We start from the raw sequence: 20,129 nt of genomic DNA, 5'->3' as shown, positions 1-20,129 counted from the left end.
GGTACAGAAGATTTCAGGAACTAGAAATTGAGAGGCGAGAAAAAGCAGCACAGATTTTTTCAAGCCAGTTCTGGGCAAGGCAGCAAGAATTCTGCATGATATATGAAAGAGGAGGAGTCACTGGAGAACGATGTTGGGAATCTGATCTGAAGAAATCAATGCGGAAAAGAGCTGGGGTAGTAGATTTAAATGGTTACTAAAAAAATGGAAGTAGGAAAATGGGAGAATTGGAAATCTTATGACTGAAGAGAGAATATTCTGGCAATCCTAGAATTAGTCAGAACCTAAATATAAAGATGTCAGTCCTTTCTAGTTCTGCCTTGTGGTCCACCTACCAGCAGTGTACGCTCTCACTCCACCCCCACATCCTCCCACCTACTGTTGACAGCAGCAGCAGCAATCATTCTTCACACACAATAAACCTGAGGGGAAGCATCAGCAAGCTTCCCAAAACTGTAATGTAATGTGACTGAGGCTTTTTTTTAGTTACAAATTGAAGGGATTCAGACCTACATCTCCCATCACAAGGATATTTGTCATGGGTGAGCTCAAGGAATGTTTATCAGTACTCTTATTTACTTGAAGTGATACAGAGATGAGAGTGTTGCTGAAGTTTGCTTCTGAGAGCAAGGAGGTCTATTCTTTTGCACACTACCCCAAATCTCAAAAATGGTGCAAATTTGCTGTTTATGTCTGTTAAATGGATTGTAAAAAATTTCTTTAAATAATACTTGAACCAGGCATTAAGTCCCATGTCTGCTTTTCCCTTAGGACTGCAGGATCTTTGTCTGGGGTGATTTCTTTCATCCCAGATGCAATTACTTGGCTGAACAGTGTTTTTCCCTCCTTTCTTGGCTTTTAGGTATTTCATTTCTCACAAACCAAACAAGACCTGGCAACAAGTGTTCTGGTTTGCCATCAGCATCGCTATAAATAATGCCTACATCCTCTACAAAATGTCAGAGGCCTACCATGTGACAAGGTACAGCCGTGCACAGTTTGGTGAAAGACTTGTAAAGGAGCTTCTGGGCTTGGAGGACACCTCACCCACCCATTGATGCTTTGCTCTTGGCGTAGGCAAGGGCTGGAGGGAAAGCAGAAGATAACACACCTGGAACGGCAAAGCAAGGAACTTGTGACACCACCAGTGCTGTCATCTAAAAATGGCAAGTGATGCCACTAGAGAGGTGCAAACTTTGTTCCTAGTATCAGCTGGATGTAAACATGTCGTGCAGAAAGTGCCACTGGAAAAGCTGACACAATATTGCATATGTGAATGCCCTGTGGGAATCTGTACACCCAAAACAGACTTAAATTAACCATCATCTCAATGCTATTTATTGAATGGGGTCATCTTGTAAAGTTCCTCTTGGGCCAAGAGCTTGTCAGAAGCTGGCACAGCTCAGCAGTCCTAGACAGGTACTACAGGAAACTCTATGCTTTCCTTGGAGTTACTAGATTCCAGGACAAGCCCTGTGAGGCTGTGGCTGAGCGTGGCTGCCATCCCGTGGGGCATCACTGCTGTGCTCCGGTGAGACAGGCGGAGCAGCCCTGCACAGGAACACTGCAGCAGGCATCCTGACAAACACCACCTTCACAGGCAGGCAGCCAGGAACTGAGGACCAGTCATGATTTTTTTCTTTCTGTGCTTTTTTTTCCCCCCCCGCCTTTGTTTTTATTAATGTAACATAAGACAATTTGATCTCAGTTAGAACATAGGAAAATTAGGAGGAACCAAGTACATAAGTGAATTTAAAATGGAAAATACAGTACATTGATTTTCTTTTTTAACCAGGATGAAACATTTTATACACAAACAGTGATTAATACTGTAAGTATTAACAATGAGTAAACCAGTAAGTAATACTGCCTCACATCTTAACTGCCACGGTCAGTGTACAGGTGAGAAATCAAAATATATCAACTATATTTTTTCTTGATTTCAACTGTATCTTAAATGTTGCTTAAAAAGCTAATGTAAAGGACTGTTAAAGTTTTAAGAACAAGAATTTCTTGCTTTTTCTTTACTAACTGTCAAGACGTTTTTGGTCCACTTTAGAATTTTGTTTGGCACACAGTTGGCAGAAAAAAAAAGTCACTAATAGCCAAGTGTTTCCCATTATCACTGTGGGGTGTTCTGTAGGAATTCTTTTTGGTAGAGTTCAGGGCTTGTCACAGTAGTTGTAATTAAGCAGATTACATGTTTAGCAAAATAGCGTAGCATTGTGTCTTAGAAAAGGAAAGAAGTCCAGTTGCAGCCAACCTTAAACCTTGCTAAAACAGAGCAAGCCCAAAGAGTTCTTCTGTTCTGAGTGACACTGTAGAGGAGACGAGCATCACCGTGAGCTGGTGGCCAAGGCCATGTTTTGGTGCTTGTGGAATTTGAAAGCCACTGGAGTTTCAGAAAGCAATGCCGAGAGACAGAGGTATGATTGAAATGAGGGAATCGGTACTGGTGGGAAGTACTACCCTGCCCTCTACACTTTATTGATTTCAGTCCACAACTCAATCATCAAAAAACTTTGTATTCTGAAGGTTAGCAGTGATGGGCACAAACAGAATTGCATTGACTTACAGGGCAGAAAACTATGTTGATTACAGGACTCCACGCCTGAACGGGGTCTTAGGATATTTCCAAAGAATGACTTGAGTTGATTCAAGAGGAATGGAGTGAATGATTGATTTATCAGTGTAGCTCTTTCCAGGTTACATGTATCTGTATGACAAGAAGTAATAGAGGGTAACCAATATAAATTTAGAAACTCCTCAGATTTCATCATTCTGTGATGTGCAAATGCATAGCATGTAAATAATAGCAGAGGAAGAATCCAGCAGGAGCTAGGAAATTAATTACTAGCCCATGGAGTATCCTTGCACTGACACCTTTCTGTTTCCACCGAAGTCTTACTGTTTGGCATAGACCTAGAGGCAGATCTCACCTGGTTCCAAGGACAGAAGGGGATGGCCACCTCCATGGTGGTTCTGCTTGTGCTACAGCCTGGAGCCTGTCCCACACATCCTGCTCTGCCTGCCAGCTGCACAATGAACAGCAGCAGGATTCCTAAGCATCCTTTTCATTTCTCAGTCCACAAGGTCTCCACGCAGGAAACATGGGAGAAAGGAGAAAACTTTGTGCACTGAGGCCTTCTAACCACAAAAGAAGGGTGTGGGTTTGTACCACTCTAGCCCTTGACAATACCACGCTGCACAGGAACCCAAGGATGAATTCAAAGTTTCTTGGCTCTGCAGAAAACTGAGACCACCCCTCTTCAGACTGAGTGTGTTTGATAGCTGTTTTTTGTCAATCTTGTAGGTCTGCAAAGGGAGACAGCAGCTAGCCTGAAGCATGAAAAATAAATGTTCAGCAATATAAACCTACATTTTTCTTTATTTTTCAGGAAATTTCACAGAGTGTTCTTATTGCTCCCTGCTTCAGGCAATGCCAGCCTATATTGGATCAGGAAGTGTAGCTACTGCTCAGGATATCCCATAAATTTATATGGTGGTTAAAACTGGGGCAGTGAGGAAAAGTTGGGCCGGACTTTTTCTGATGGGATGACTTAAATGAACAGTAGCTGCTTCCTTATACTCCCATGCCATGCTGGGGTATGTGATACCCCAAGGATACCCATGCCCCCAGCAGACATGGGATGGTTTCCAAGACTACCTTGGAGCCACCTGGCATTTCTGAAGAGTAGGCAGACCACTCTCCAGCTATGTTGTAGGCCCTTGGGATAAATCTGGAGTCCTTGGCCAATAGTTACATAACTATGTATGCTCAAAGGCCTGGATCCAGGCCATCCCATACAGAAAATGCCTTTTCTCTTTTAGATGACAGTAGGCCTGAGGCCTTGGAATATTTAATTTTTCACCAATGTATGCATTTAATTATATGGATTACTTGAGCTCAAATGATGAGATCCTATCATTTTGCCTCAGGGACTGGGTCCTGAGTAGTTTTCCCTAGAATTGGTGTTAAAGGGGGATTACACAGTGGCTGACTATTACAGGGAAGATGCTTTAGTCTCCTTTGTAAAGGAGAAAAATTAAGACAAAATTATAGCTTTGCAATGAATTTCATTTTCTTAGCCTTAACCACCCCTCATCATTTGTAACCGTTGTACTTATCATGCACAAATATTCCATAAGTGACAAAAATATTTATATATATTTGTATGTACGAAATACCTGAATTTTGGCTCTCAAAGCCAACAAGCAAAAGCCACCAAAGTATAGTCTATATCTACAGATAACTCTTCCTTCTCATCTTTTCCTTTTATTGACTGGAAGTGGATAGGGTTGGAGAAAGTTAAGATTTCTCCTTCTTGAAAAAGCATCTTGCACTTTTTCTGTTACTACAACCAAGGCAAAGTAATTAAGGAAGACTTAGGATAATTTTTAAAAGGCTAAAGTTCGTCAAATGCACCTCAGCCTGTGTAGGATTATTTCCTTTAATGCAAACTGGCTTACTCAGATTTGGTTCACCTGCTTGTAACATTAAAGCTTCTTCATAATTAAATGGGGGGAAAGCCTCAAAGTAGTGCAAGGATGCTCATTATAGTGCGTGTGTGTCTAACTGTGAATAGCTTGTGAAATTATACTTTGGGTTGTTTGTAGCCTTAAGACAATCTGGGTAAGAGATCTGAGAACTCAGCAGTAGGGGAAATGCAGTCAAAATGCTGACCAGGTCACAGAGGAATGTCTCTCAATTTCTTCAGGAAAAAAAGAAGCTTGACACTGAAGTAGTGAAGGGAGCACAGCACAGCTCCTTTCTGTCCTGCTGAATTGAATTTTCACTGACCTGTACTTCTAAAAACCGGTAATTACTTGTTCACGGTATGCAAACTTTGTTTCAAAGAACCGAGACTGTCAGTTGGACATCCCAACCACCTTCTATGCACAGCACTTTCAGGAAATGTCTGTCGTGCCATGATCCATTCTTGGAAAACATTTCTTTTCCCGGTGTGTAATACCACACTTGACAGAGCTTGAAAGCCACTGGGAAGTGGTTTCCACTGTTGTCTCAGCTGAAAAATGCTTCAAGGGCTTGCAGGAATTCTGCCACTTTTTATTTCAGCCCATCTGTACATTTGACAATAAGGCACAATTTAAAGAAATCTCATCTTCATTTTTTGTTTCTATTCTCTATTCCCAACCCTTCTATATACAAGTAGTTCAGGAATCATAACTTACGGAAGTACAACTGTGTTTTCTTCAGGTAATTCCTAGAGAAAATTGAATTTCGCAACTCAAAAACAGCATTCCTGTTCTTTACCTCCAGATGTATTTATGGCCTTTTTTTTCCCCCAAATACGTTGTTTTCTTTCCAACAGTTATTTAGAAGTCTTGAGCTGGTGAGTAGTGAAAGAAGCCTCCAGGATCTCATTCTTCCATACCTTAGTCCCCCTCATGCTAGAGCTGATTCCACTGATGAGGGGGGAATTATGCTGCTCTGATAATTCTTTGCATCTCTGATACTTTCCAAGCAAGGATTGCAAAGTGCTGTAACAACCTCAGCACTGTGAGACTTCATTAGCTTTCCAAAGCTTCTCCTTTCCTACCAGATACCAAGGCACAGCACAGACAAGGGGGGGTGATGAAACTGTTAAGTGGAGTTTGCACTCCTGCTGATTAGGGCTATGTTCTGTGTTTTCAGTGACTTGGTTCTTGTTCAAAAGCACTTTTCCAAACTAGAAATGAAAGTATGCCAAATACCATTTTTCCCTAAGTAAGGGCTATAGGACTTAGCACACGTTCCTTTATACAGGCTGGCATGAGTCAAAACCAAATTGCACTGAAGGTAAGAGAAAATTTGATAAAATGTAGGAGCCCAACAAGCCTAGAGGAACTTAGAAGAGATAAATAGAAAATGGGCAGCTCTGCAATAGTCCAGTAAACTGTGAAATTCAGACAAATAATTACTGAGTTAAGTCACTGAGGCTTAGATGGAATATGAAGTCTTCCATCCTACTCTGTTACTGAATTTGCCATGGCACTTTCTTCATGCTCAGATAGATGTAAGATTGGTTGTAAAACGAGCTCATCTCAGTCTGGCTGAGAAAAACACTGAAGTGTCAAAGGCCTGTTCACGGTTTCACAAGGGCAAGGAACTCTAAGCTCAAAACAGGTATATATTTGGCCTGCTGTTAACTAGGATACTTGCACCAACACATCACATCATCTACTCAAAAGTAAGCTTGTCATCAGTGCTACTTGTTATATACTCATTCTTGTCACAATTCTTCCTAAACTTACCTTTGTTTCCAGAAACATCATGAACTCGAAGCACCTCTGTATCACCACCTCACTGTTGGGGAAGAGTTGAGAACAGCTGTGCTTTGTAAAAAGGATCTCTTCCTCTTCTTTTGAGTGAAAGCTTTGTCTCTCTGGAAATCTAGCCCTGGAGAAGCTTCCTGCCCCACACTTTCCTTTGTGTCCCTCATTCCTTGCATTTAGAACACAATCCAAAGCATCCTGCAGGTTCTTGGTCAGTCTGGAAGAGTTGCCAACACAGAGTTGGCCCTCCAGTTTACTTCTGTAGCTTTGCTTTGCTGGTCCTTTCTGCTCTTTTGCAGATCTCAGATGAAACAGGGTATTGCTTGCGCAGGCTGTTCTGATTGCAATCACTGTGAAGGTGTTGTCTGCTTTGCCCCATTAGTGCTGCCCCAGCAGGTTTGGATGGACCCCAAAGAGGTTTCAGCAGCACCACACCCACTGCTACAACTGGAATGGCTGTTAATATTCCTCAGCTCTGCATTGCTGTCCTATAGAGACCTTTGACAGAGTCTGGGGATTTTCTTTGTGTTTTTCTCTGTTTTTTGAAGCCCTTTCACCCTGATAGGTTTGGTGAACAGCTGTTAGGTATCACAAAAAAGCCTTAAGTGGTAAATCCCTTTTGTATCACTCTTTTGAAATAATGATTGCTTGTATTGGATGTCAGGGTGGTCCACGTGATGTGCAGTGCAAAAACCTTACCCACGAAAGCATCATTTGCTGTATCTGAGCAACCTTGGATGCCTGGGGGCCTGGGTGAGGATCCCAGTGGGAGAGGACTGCCATGCTCTGCTGTAGGACCATGATGTGCCGATGGGAAAAAAAGCTGGGGAGAAACAAGACCACAGTTTGCAATCCAAGCTCCTTGGACAAGCAGACTTCACAATCAGGCTGGTCTCAGAAGTTTTTCTAGGAAAGAGAAAATACCAATTTTTCTCCCAGCCCTGGCAACTCTGTTTCTAAAATAAACGCTCTGGCCAATGCTTTCACGCTTCAAGTATTTACAGTGTGCTCTGGCCTTCAGAGCATTTTTACTTATTTCTACTTGTTTCCCCCAAAAAGCCTAGAAATTGAAAAGCAAAACACAGTGCACTAGGTTCAGCTGTCCAGAACCCCAACCCACTTGTGTCAAAGTAACTTTGTGGTCTTGTTCTCAAGTAATCTGTGTCAAGGCATTTGCAAAACATGACTGCTGAACAATTTGCATGTCTCTATGAAACATAGTTGCTCATTTGATGAAAAACAGTTTGCAGGTCCCTGGGATTTATTTTGCAACCTGGATTTTTCTTCTAGATATAAACCAAATCCTTGCCTGGAATTTCAGTACTGAAATAAAAAAATAGCTTGATCCCATGGTCTGAGGGTGATGTCAGAGATAATAAAACTCAGGTTTATGCCAGCGATTAATCTGATCCTGTAAAGGTGAGGCTAATCAGCATGGTCTGACACAGGGAGGAGTTCAAGGGCAACAGTGGGTTTGAGAAGGCAGAGGAGAGTTCAGAGGATGGGCACATGAAGGGAGAAAAGCCAGGTGATCCCTTCTAACTATCATCATTCCAGCATGTATATCCCCCTCTCCTGCTGCCTTTGAATTAAAAGAAAAGGCTGATGTTTAACATAACCAGTCTGCACAGCTGATTTAGTAACACAAACCCTGCTTTAGCTCCCTACATCCCTGGCCTCACCCCATGCCTTTCCTCAGACTGTACATGAAGTTCAGTAGTCATCAGCCTTGGAGTCACAGCACTGCTGCATGTCAGCACAGCATGGAAGCTACAGACTGTGGAAGAACCACAGTAGAAAGAGGAACAATGGGGATTCTGGAGAAGGAGTCTCCCCTTCGACATTTTGTTTTCATTTGCTTTTCAATGTGTGCAACTTACATTCCATCAAATGCAGTGACAGTTCCAAAGGTGAAGATGGGCCTTAGCTGGCTGAGTGCTTTCAAGACCAGGGGCTGTGCTCACACCATCAGCAACTGCGGTTCTGTTGCAAAGCTCCATATTCTTTATAATTCTAAATATATCTGTTGAAAGCATAAATTACAGAGGTAAAGTATACACTGCAAATTAAATTTTTTTCCCTTTTCCTTTTAAAAATCTCAGAGCAATTTTATAACAGCCAAGTCTTTCAGGAAATGCAAGTGTGTGACCTCTTCACAGTAAGAGACACACAACTGTATTTCTGCATGGGACAGGGAACTACTTTTGTGACACCAGTTTTGTTCTACACAAAGGCACGCTTGCAATAAATTTTTACAAGTTTTGTACACCATAAGCTGAATTCCGAGTTCCAAAAATGTGAAGTGTGGCAACAATAACAAAATGGATTTATAGTATCACTCTGATATCTTGTCATGTGATTTTATTTCTTCAACAAAGTTTGTTTACAATCAACAACTTTGAAATACAGTCAGATATATTACCCGTTGCTTTTCCTGTCTTGTTCTTTTCTGAAAATAGGTGGGGAAGATGTTTGGTCATCCTCTGGGTGTGTAAGTGAAAGGTTGTAGAAAATATACTGCAAGATAAGTTACAGGTTCACGCTCTTAAGACCATTAGAGTTGTAAATCTTTATCCAGCCATGGGGACGAAGCACTTGAAAAAGCCTTTCAGTGTAGTCTGCATACAAGCATAGGAAAGGGGAACACTGTCCCCCCTATGCCATCCTGGCTCCACTTCCCAGCCACCTGGGAGGACAGAGCAGGATGGACACAAGGACAGGGAGAGCTGTCCCAGCTCTCAAATATCTCTGCTGTACAGAACCGGCCCTTTGTCCTCACTGCTCAGGCTCTTCTTGGCGAGCACTGTCTGCACCAAACCCATCACCTGCGTGCCAAATGAGTGACATCTGCAGGCAAAACCAGACGCATCTGCAGATGGCTGCTGTTTCACAGCTCCAAGTCAGCTAGGACCTGGTTTAAACCTTATTCCACCAAGGCAGCAGAAGCCTTGCAGGAGAACACATGATGGGGTTACAGTCGGTCTTTGCCAACACGCACAATAAAGATGTCTCCCATGCCTTGGGCTGTGTCCCTCATTTCCCCGTGGCTGCAAAGGCTCCACTGGGACTGGGCTGCCCGGCATCTCCAGGTCTGAGTGTGGCTCAACACTGACCTCTAGCCGGGATCTCTCGGGCTGCCATGTCTGATTTGCACAGGGTGTTTCTTCATATCATCTTGTGTTTTCCATGTGAAGGAATTTAGTTTGCACCTAAGTTGTGCTAAGAAATAGCCAGAATTCCAGGGAAAACAAAAAATTAAGAGAAGCAACCAGCAACAAACCCCTTGACCTATTTGATGTCTTGATGGACCCAGTCCCTAGGAAGGGATTATTTTTCTGAAGTTGCTTATTATCACAAAGGGGCATGAGATTCTGTCTGTTCAACACAACCAAGTCTCAGAAATCTTTTCAACATGTAAGTAGGTGCATTGGCAGCCCATAATGCTGGTCTGGAAGGCAGTCTGGCCCCTTCACACAAGAAACAGACTGTGCTGTGTGTTTTTTGCACCACAACAGTCACTGCTGAGCAGCAGGGGAGGAACTCATGGGGCTTCTGCTCTGAGACTTCACATCCACGTTCAAGAAGCAATCAAACCACAGCATGTGCCTGCAGCTCAGAGCGGAGGCTGGCTCATCCCAAAGGAGTGCAGAGACTGGAAACGTGCAGGTGCATCACAAGGGTGGTGGATCAGCATGACCACATCAAGGCAGGGCTCCCTGAGACAGGAACAGCCACGCACAGGTGGCTCCTCACATCGCTCCACAGGCACACACAGCAGGAAGGATCTAAGGACAGGATTACAAGGCCCTGCAGAGAGATCAGCTACACACCAGACCAGATGTGTAGCTGTGCCGTAAACCAGCTGTGAATTTCTCCTTGTTCCCTATCATGGCTGGAGAGTCGCCCCCAGCAGCACAGCACTTTATTCCCTGGATGTGCTGTGACCAGAGCTAACGCTGTGTCTGATCAGGCTACACCAGCAGAGGTACAATAAACAATGCAAATCATCTTTAATACACTAATTGAATAAAATAAGGAATTTAGTTTATGAAATTATGAAGCCCAGGATCTGATTGACAGACACATGCGTTACCTTGGCACTGTCATTTGCAACACTGCCATCCATTCAGATCAGGCCAGGACCTGCAGTAACTCAATCTCCCATGAAGTTATTCCCAGGAGAATTTGCAATTAATTCCAACAATATGGTCTTTATTAAGTGAGCCAAATTCAGCATTCCCTTTTGCAGTGTTTTCTAATATCCTGTGCCACTTGTTCCTCTGTCCCCAGAGAGGAATAGAGAGAATAAAAATGCCATCTCACAGACACTGTGGAGAAGGACATCCCCAGCTGTCACCAAGTCAAAGCACAGACTCTCCTAAAGGCACCCTCACCTGAGATTTGAAAAATCACTTTACAGGCAGTAATGAATGGCAAAAGCAAAGCCATCTCCTCTCTCTCTCTCTTCAGACATGATCTCCGTGTGGAAGTTTCCTTAGATTACAGCACAGTCAGAGTTTTGTCTTTGGGAATGAGAGTTTAAGAAATCAGTACACAAAAGGTGATGGGAATTGAGAAGCCAGAAACCTCTCTTGCTTCTCAGATATTCCCATTTCCTCAGGTGAGGACTTGGACAGGATTCTTCTGGAACACCTGTGTCAGCAAAACTGGCATGGGATTCATGTATTTTACCAGGGATTTTTTTGCAGATTGTATTTCCTATCACAGGTTTTGCCTAGGAATCTGCAGTCTGTCCTTCATCAAAGAAGCCAGAGCAGCAGCAAGGGGGGTTCTCAGAATCACAGGGAATTGGCAACCCACAAACTTGGATGAGAATCAGCTCCCCTGAGCTGATGGCCTCACCTTCAGTAGTGCAGCCATTGCCCCACACTGGCCTGGAGGCAGCTGGTACCAGTGGCAGTGTGAACACACCGAGGTGCAACAAACCAAAATATGCTCCTTTTTCTGCTTCTATGAGTCAGGGCTGGACTGCAACCTTAAAGGAAATGTTAGATATTCCTCCTGCCAGATTCAGACTCCCCAAGGGCAACAAGGCAGGATTTAAGATGGCAACATCATCTTGGACCCTTTGGAGAAACAGCAAAGCAAACCTCTTCCATCCCTCCTGGACCCACACAAAATTTAGAAACAGTCAGCTACAATGATGCCAACTTATAATCCCCAAGAAATGGAAAGGTTTGAGGGACAGCAGGGAGGGGGGAGACATTCATTTGCTGTGAATAAGACTCGCATCTGCAGGCAGCCACCTCAGAATAAATTACAAATCACTCTCAGGAACTGGAAAAGTTCATTGTCTATTAGTCTACCAGTATCTCAGCCTTTTCAGATTGAAACTGTTAGAGATAAAGACAAACACATTAATTAATGGGCATAGTTGTACACTGGAGATGTGGACTGGAAAAGTTGGTCTCCAAGCATAAGCAAGTGTATTTGTACCCACCACAGAGGACAGACCCCACACAACATTTGCAAAGAAAAATGCAATTCTGTACCTGTTGGTATTCCTCCACAGTATGTGTACTGTTCTCCTTGACATTCCAATTCATCTTTTTTCAGTCCTCTCCATTACTGTGCCCAACAACTCACCACCACCTAAAACCCACAGCTACTTCTGATACTGGGTGGAAGAGAGACATCCCAACAAGTAGCTTGGCATAACATCAGCATAGCATTTCTGTGTTCAGATAATCACATTTCTTTTCACTCCTGTCCTGCAATTAATATTGAGCAGGTAAAGTATTGCTCTGTTCAGTAAAGCAATTTTCAAAGTGCCACTGCAGAGTTCCACAGTTTGTCTTTTCAGACACCAGGTAATGTTAAGTATTTACGAAATCAGTCACAGATGATCACCCACCATTTGCAGCCAGGCTGAGCAAGTAGTGCTATAAAATACTGTAAGTCAAGTTTAATAAACTTACTAAAATAGAAGAAAGAGTTGCACATTTAATGAAGAAAAGCTGTTACTGCAGCCAGGAGCTTGAGGTGTGTGACCCAGGAGGATCTGAAAGTACTTCAGTAGGACTCAGACCAGCTGTTAAAAATCTGTGGCCCTTTCTTAGCCAGTGCAACAAACTGGCCATAAACAACTTAAAACAATCCATACACAGCAGCATTCTCTTGCCTGAGATGACAGCAGCCAATTTCAAGGCATGGTGCACTACAGTGATTTTAGAAGCTTCTGTTTTGAACAAAAAGAAAAGCCCCCCCTGGCTTCGGGCAAGTACATACCAACACACACCAAGCACAGACATTCAAGTGGACTCAGTGGCTGCCACCAACAGCTTTCTATTGCTCATGTGATAAGAAAAACTAATTCAGGAACTTTTTTCCCACAGGCTATATGATCTGTTTTTTGTGATTTTTCTGGTAGCATCACCACCAAATTCAGTGTAGTGTGGTGGTTCAGCAGGCCAGTGGTAAATCACAGATCATGGACAGCTTGAAGGCCTGGGAGGGACTTTTCCCTAATTGCTTCCCCGAAGAGCAGCCTGCAGGGTTGATGACCAGGTTCCCTCTGAGCAAGAGAGAGAAGATGCCAAACACTACTGGGCTGTAAGAGAGCTGCCCTTCCACAGCCCAAACCCCAGGGAGGTGGAAATGCTGTCTTGCAGCTCTGTGGGTGAGACCCAGCCTCATGCCTGTGCATCAGATTTAACCACCAGACATGCCAGACTCTACTCTTCTCCCCATGTGCTCACCCTACCTGTTGTCTCATTGGATTTATGGCCCCGATACCAACCAGCTCTGCTTCTGTGCTGCAAATAACCAGATGGCTTTTATGCTACCTGAAAGGACAAAACTGCAACAGAGAGTGAGAAATAATTTCCTCTGTTTCTTTTTGAACAACGAGGAGCTATTTATAACGTGTTGAAGTTCATTGTTGCACAAAAGCAGTGTCCTTTCCCTGACAGAGCTTCTCTAGCAATGACAGCCTCGCAGTAGCCTGCAGGATTTCTTTTTGCCTGAAGTAGCTTAACCCAGTTTTTCATGTGGATAATGTAAATCGGCAGTGGATGAGATTTGATGCGGCTGCTGTTCTCTGGGCAAAGGCTGAAGCACCCAGGAATGTATGAGCAGCTCCACCTTCTTAGGGCAGATTTCTGTAAAAATGGGGGGTTGCAAAACTCCCTTTCCTCACTGAAAGCAAATCACAACACCTTATCAGAAGTCAAGAGAGTTATAGTTGGAGTTCAAAAGTTGCCCTTCTCTCCTGTCAGCACCTCAAGTCTGTGTGATAGAGGCAGTCAGCAAAGCACAAACTGCTCCCTAGGCAGGTGACCTAAATCCTGCTTTGCCCAGCGATGCTGCAGGACACTGATTGGATTTGTGTGCTGCCTTCCCTTCCCTCCCCATCAGCTTGGTACTACAGGGTGTCCATCCCCTAAAGTTGGAGCAGTACAACTGCTCTGCAGTCACTGGGCTGATGAAAGCATCCCCTAGAGAGGGACAGCCTTCAGAGGCTCTGGTGAAAGGGTCAGTGTCACACATGGCAGATCTGTATCCCCATGGGTGCACATCCACGCTGGATGGCTGAAGAGCCCAGCTCTGTCCTTCCAGCAGGAGCATCTCTGGCCAAACAGGCCAGAGAAGAAGTGCCCTGAAGAAGTGGCAAGAAGAGCAGACCTGTCAGATTCTGAGCTGCTCAAAAAAGTAAGGAGAAGATGGAGCCAGGAGTGTTTTAGGAAAGGGGGATAAAGGGTCACTATTGGGAGATATTTAGGCACCTTCACACCAGCCTTGAATTTCACAGGAGGCTCATTGGATGGACCCAAGTATTCCAAACCAAGCTGTGGCCAAAGAACTTCACTGTAATATTGCAGCAGTGGTTGGGAAAAGGAGCAGGAGTTACATTTGGCATGGCTGCCAAAAGTTAATTAAAACAACAAAAACAAACAGGGGAGAGGGCTGTGTACATGACAGGGTTCATCAATCGAATCAGGTAGAGCTTGTGCTTACATGCGTCACACCAAACTCCCCACAGTGATTCCTTTACCTTTCCACCTCCTCAGGGCTAATTTAAGAGCTGTTCTTCACAGCCCATAATAGTAGTGAGAAAGAAAATCAAATTCTGTTCTGCCAAAAGGAGGAAACTGGAACAAGGGAACCAGCAAAATCTTGTCTTGCTGCCATCTCTGGCTTTCCTAAGGAAATTCATGCTCCAGGGCACCCAGTCAAAGAAAGCAGAGCAGCCAACAGGATGCATGACTCTGATCCTACCCACAAGGGTAGGCAAGTCCATCTGCTGGGAAAGGGAAGGACATTTCCCACAGATAAAACAGCAGTGGGGTGGGATGCATAGGTGAACACAGAAATAACCATCCTGCACAGACAACCATTTTCTCAGGGAATACCTTGGTCTCAGACTGCCTTTTTTATATGTACAACTCCCCCAGATCTTCCCTGTGAGAGGCAGGTAACCTCCCCTGCCCCACCAGAGAGCACCAGCACAGTAACAGAGTTCTTCACATAACAACATGAGCAGTAGCACAGTTTGTGACTACTCCTGCTCCAGCCTGTGCAGGCACAGGGAGCCAGGCTGATGTGATGCCTCCTCCAATACAAGTATTCAGGCAAAGCCAGCATTAAAGCAAGCAGGCAAAAGGGTCACCTTCCACTCACATAGGTATGGGTTCACCCTTTGTGTCCCCCATGAAATGACTTTTTATTTAGCTAAATCTATATAAATGAATGCTTTTCCTTTTTTTTTTTTTCTTTTCCCAAATCTTCCTGGAGAGTCATCTGATGGTCATTGCTACAAGGGCATTGCTCAACTCCTGGCAGGCTCAGCTCTGCTCCACACAGGCTGGCCACATCTTTGGGTCCATTACCAGGAAGTGTTTAATCCATACAAAGTAGATCACAGAAGTATTGTAGTACTGGCACAAGCCAAAACAGCAGGGCTCGTTCCAACCAATCCCACCATATAGGGGTTCCCAGGGGCAAAACCACCCATTCTTTTTGCCATAATTTCTCTAGCAATGGAGTCCATAGTACCTCACCTTTAACCAGGACCCCCTCTGTGTCAGGTGAGGATTATCCAGGAGCTCATACAAGCCTTTCCCCAGGCACTGCTAATGAAGGTCAAAATTCAAATGCAGCACAAAGATCTTTGCATCCAGGCTAATTGTGAATCCCATGGCATGTTTTCAGAACTCCATATAACTTGTTTTCTTCAGAAGCCCTCAAAGACTGTCCTTAGGGACTTAGGCAATGAAAAGACACCAGAATGTCAAAGATGCCATCTTCTACCTAAGAGACAATTGAAAATGCAGATTCTATGGGGTTATGTCTGTGGAAGTTTTGGATAGGAATAAAATTTTTAAAATTATGTAGCATTTTGTCCCCAAAGGCACTAAACTGCTATTCACAATAAAATACAAAATTAACTTACTAATCCTTTCCAGACTTATTTCTTCCCCATATTTCCTCAATGTGAAAGTATGAAATTTAAAAATCATTTGCAACTATTTTCCACTATAATATAAAAATCACCCAGAAACATCTTCACATTTTATGTGAGAGGTTGAAGATACCATTTTGTAAGTAGCAAGAAAAGTAATTTGAAATGAGAGCTGGAGATGGGCTTCTCCACCCAGCATATGATATATACCAGCTACTCAGTCACTCCTCCTGGGTGTGCTCACCTGACACCATCCCTGGGCACATTCCTGGTGCTGCACTCTATTCTCTTGTCTGCTCCAAAGGTGCTCAGTGCATCCATGTGTTTGTCCAGCCTCAGGACACTTCAGGTGGAAAACGTGAGCCAGCATGGAACAAAGGATTTAATAACCCAGTAACCAATTGCCTAAGGAAAGACCAAAGGAATGGAATGAAAACCAAATAGCATTATCTCCATCTGCCCTACAAGCTCCCATCAATCTCTGGCTTAGAGACTTCCTGGTGTATGTTTATACATATTATGCATGTTTTACAGCCCTGGTTTCCACTGAAAGGGTTGCCACATCCATGGAGTAACTTTCAACAATATGAAATACTTTTGTCCTAAACCTGATACCTGGAAACTTTGGGGTTTTTTTTGTTTTGTTTTGTTTGTTTGTTTTGTTTTTTTTTTTTAATTACTTGAAAAGAAGAGCCATGAGTTCACTCTCTATCCATATATTCCTTACTGTTCATGATCTAACCTCTTCTTGTGCAGCCACCCTGCCTTTCTAGCTCAAAAATGGAACAATTCCTGCCCCTTGAAGATAAAAACTTCAGAGTTAACAGGGAAAGCACTGGCCCCTGGCATCCACTCTCTGCCACTTGGCTTGTAATTGAGCTATGTCTGTCTCCATTACCCCCTCTTAAGATACATCAGCATGGTGTGCCAATACTTTGATTCATTCCAGCACCTAATCCTGCTCTGTGAAACGGGAACCACAGATTCCCAGGTGGACGAACAATTTTGGGGATGTTCCCTGAGCAAACTGACAGGCCCTCCAGAGCATCAGTTCAAGCACTGCTCGTGGACATCTAGCAGTGTTTTCTTTGCTGATTCCATCCAGAAAAATAAACAGCTATAGGCCCAACATTGATTTGCCTTGCCATGCTGGATTTGCTGGAAGCCAAGGAAGATGTAGCACCCCTCAGGATCATTCAGAGCATAGCCTGTGTGTCTTTCTTACAAAGCCCCAAGAACAAAACAAATAACAGAGTGAGAAGCATCAGTGGGAATCTTACAAAAGTAACAACCATAGAGGTCCCATCCTATTTTTCTGGAGTTGAGAGGAGGACCTTCACCCCTCATCATCCCCCTGTCTGCCTTGAGGACAGCTCAGGGAAGAGCTGCAGCAATGTGTGACCTGATAAAGCTGCTTCTCACCTAGTTTAAGGGCTCAGTCTGCAAATGCAAAAGAAAAGAAATGTCAGAACCATATTCCAGAAGCTCAGATTCTATGAAAAAGTATTTTAAGGAGTTAAACATAATCAGCAGAGAAATGGCCAGCAGTTGAAGCTAGACGTTAAGCCTGGAAGCAATTTTTCATTAAAACAAACTTACATTGGAAGAGCTGACAAAAGGAGAATTAGATCAGCTGAAGATTTCCTAATTCTCAAATGCATCTGTTTCTCAAGATGTTTAAACTTCCTGAGTTTTATTTTTAAAAACTAACCATCCTAAAAACTTCGGGAAATGTAGCCAGTCTTTTATGTCTGAGCTCTTGCCAGAGGTTGCACCCAAGCAGAAGCTGAGCACTTGGCACAGGTACCACTGTTGAAGATGCTACAGCTGATGCTGTAGAGCACAGGATAGCCTGATCTCATTTTTCCTTAAACTATGAATTGCTGACTTTGAAATACATTCTAAGCTGCAGCTCTGCATCTCCTTTTCCACACCCTCTCACTTTGCACCTCTTTCTGCTTTGTTTTTTTAATCTTTTCTACCGAGTGTGTCATTTTCTTTTAAAGCTCCTCCCATGACAGAAGCCCTGATCCTCAGCAGTGATCTAAAGATGCCCCCACCTCCCCAAAATACCTTGTTCAACAGGAACATACAATTCTGTTCAATATCTCATACAATTCTGAAACCAGAGAGCCTAACACACATATGGTGTGCTCCATGCCACACAAAGCACAAACTGCATGCAGGGTGGAGCATTTTCTTTCTCCAGACTGCCTAGTCCAAAGTGCTATATCCCTTTCTAGTAGCAAACTTCCTGTCAAACTTTGGCTTTATGCTGAAACCACGACCTTGATGCAAAACTTAAAATCTTTTTGTCTCTCTCACCCTGTTCCTCCTCTCTTGATACTACAGGTGCTGCTGGCTTTAGATATGGCAATAAGGCTGTTTTGGCATAAGTTATTATTAATATTATTAGTACAATAGGAATCTCAACTGGAAGGCAAACCAGAGCATCCTTCACCTCTGTCTCTCTCATGAAAACATAAGACTTGATTTTATGGTCTAGTTAATCCAAGCTCAAGAGGCTTTCAGCTATCCAAAGCGACAACACTTCCTATGCTTGGGTTGTTGGTTCTTTTCTCTGTTTGTTTGTTTTTGCCAGCCTTCCCTATATTGTCTTATAAAATGGGCAGAAACACTATCCCGAGGCAGGAGAGGCAGGATCAGTGTTCCTTTCCCTGTCAGCAGCAACAAATAGGCTGGCTCAGCTGAGCATGGAACTGCTACCAGGAATCCACCCCTGTTCATTTCAAAACCAACCTGCTGGACAGGGAGAGATGTGGCACAAAAGTTGAGAAAAGTATTTTATAAAAGTGGTGCTGATCACACGACCAGAGCACAACAGACAGGTAGTAATTTTCAAACCTTGTTTTTACCAGACTATCAAAGGTGACCTTTAATATAGATTTGACAGAAAGCTATTTGCTACTTCCAGATCTTTAATTAAAAAACACCTCGAAAAAATCCTTGGATTAAAAACATCTGCTGGGTAGAAATAGGAATTTGAAATCAAACAGATCTCTCTTTCTGCATACAGAGCAGCAACTGGCTGCTGTGCTGCAAGAAATCAAATCAAATCAGAAGGGTATTTTGCACCCATTCAGACCTCTTGGAGGGTTGTAGAAAGAACATCTGTGGACTGACTTTATTCCCAGTTTTTAAGCTTGATTACTAGAAGATCTTAAAATAGATACTGGATGCTAAGCTGTAAATAAAATGTGCAGACTAACAAAAGCTGCAACCCTGACATTTGTGCCCATTCTGTAATCATGGCTTATTATCCCAGAGTTTTTTCAGTGGCCTCATTCACTTGAAATGATTCTGTAGAGGAACAAGCCTCTTGCTAGAGTGTTCTCTAAGAAGTTACTGCTATGAAATTATGTATGCACTGTGCTTCAGGCTTGAAGAAGAGCACAGGTGATGCCTGCATGCCATTCACAGCCATGTAAATTCATACAGCATCTACATTTAAAATAAACCTAAGGCAAAATAAATGTTGGCATTTGTATACAAAAATTAAACAATTTGAAACAACTAAGGCTATGGGCAGTAACACCCCAGAATGGAATTGGGCAATGCTCTGTAGGATCCACTTCAAACAAGACAACAGTCCTTACCTCAAGCAGGTTGTAACTTTTATCTCTCCAAAAATTCATCCTTCTTTCCAAATACAGACAAGCATCTTCTTGAAAATTCAGGATTTTAAATTCTTTTGTTAATCTACAAGGAGTAAAGCTTAAACATTCCCTTACAAAAGTAGTATAAAGACATCTGCTTTTATGCACAGTGGCAAGCCAGCAGAGCAAACCTATGCATAAAAAGCTGCTAAAAACCATGACATGACCTGAATTTCCAGAAAATGAATGGGTCACATTTTTCAAATCTATGTACTCAGGTAACGTGACAAGGGAGTTCTGGTCAGCAGCAATGCAAAATTTGCTGGATGGTTCATTCATGCTACTTACACCAAGTGAACTTAGAACAGTACACACAGGAACCATGGAAGACTTTAGGCAGAGACATAACAGACTCCTACATTTAACACCAGATTAGATAAAAAGCTTCTATTGCCAGAAGCCTGTTGTAATTATCTTTAGGTATCACCTGCCAACTCCCACGTGTTAAAGGGCATTTAAGATAGAGAATACTCATTTGAATTCTCGAATACAACCTGCAGATGGAAAATTGTTCCTTTTGTTTACTGCAGCTTGACAAGGCCTTTTTATTTCTGCCAGCCATTAATATTAAAGACCTGTTTCCTTGATTTAATTTAGATTTTGAAAGTCATTGACTTCTACTACACAGAGAACGTTCGTACCCCTGACTTCTACTTTCCCAGAGGCTGCTAGGCAAAACTCTTCCTTTCAGTACAATTTAGAATGGGAATGGTTTTGTTCTTTCCCATAGATGTTTCTGTGGGTTCTGCTGGCTG

The 20,129-nt window shown here is 43.1% G+C and overlaps 1 protein-coding gene across 1 annotated transcript in view; it reads left to right on the top strand.

Annotated features, from left to right (window-relative positions):
• PGBD5 (piggyBac transposable element derived 5) overlaps positions 1-1,058 on the top strand; it is a 59,858-nt gene extending 58,800 nt beyond the window's left edge. Inside the window, exon 8 of the mRNA XM_062489141.1 lies at positions 863-1,058. Coding sequence (XP_062345125.1) covers positions 863-1,058 — 196 coding nt within the window. The remainder of the gene's footprint in view (positions 1-862) is intronic.
• The last annotated feature ends 19,071 nt before the right edge of the window (positions 1,059-20,129 follow it).

Source organism: Cinclus cinclus, chromosome 3, assembly GCF_963662255.1.
Source record: "Cinclus cinclus chromosome 3, bCinCin1.1, whole genome shotgun sequence".
Lineage (NCBI taxonomy): Eukaryota > Metazoa > Chordata > Aves > Passeriformes > Cinclidae > Cinclus > Cinclus cinclus.
This window is presented reverse-complemented; position numbering and strand designations above follow the sequence as displayed.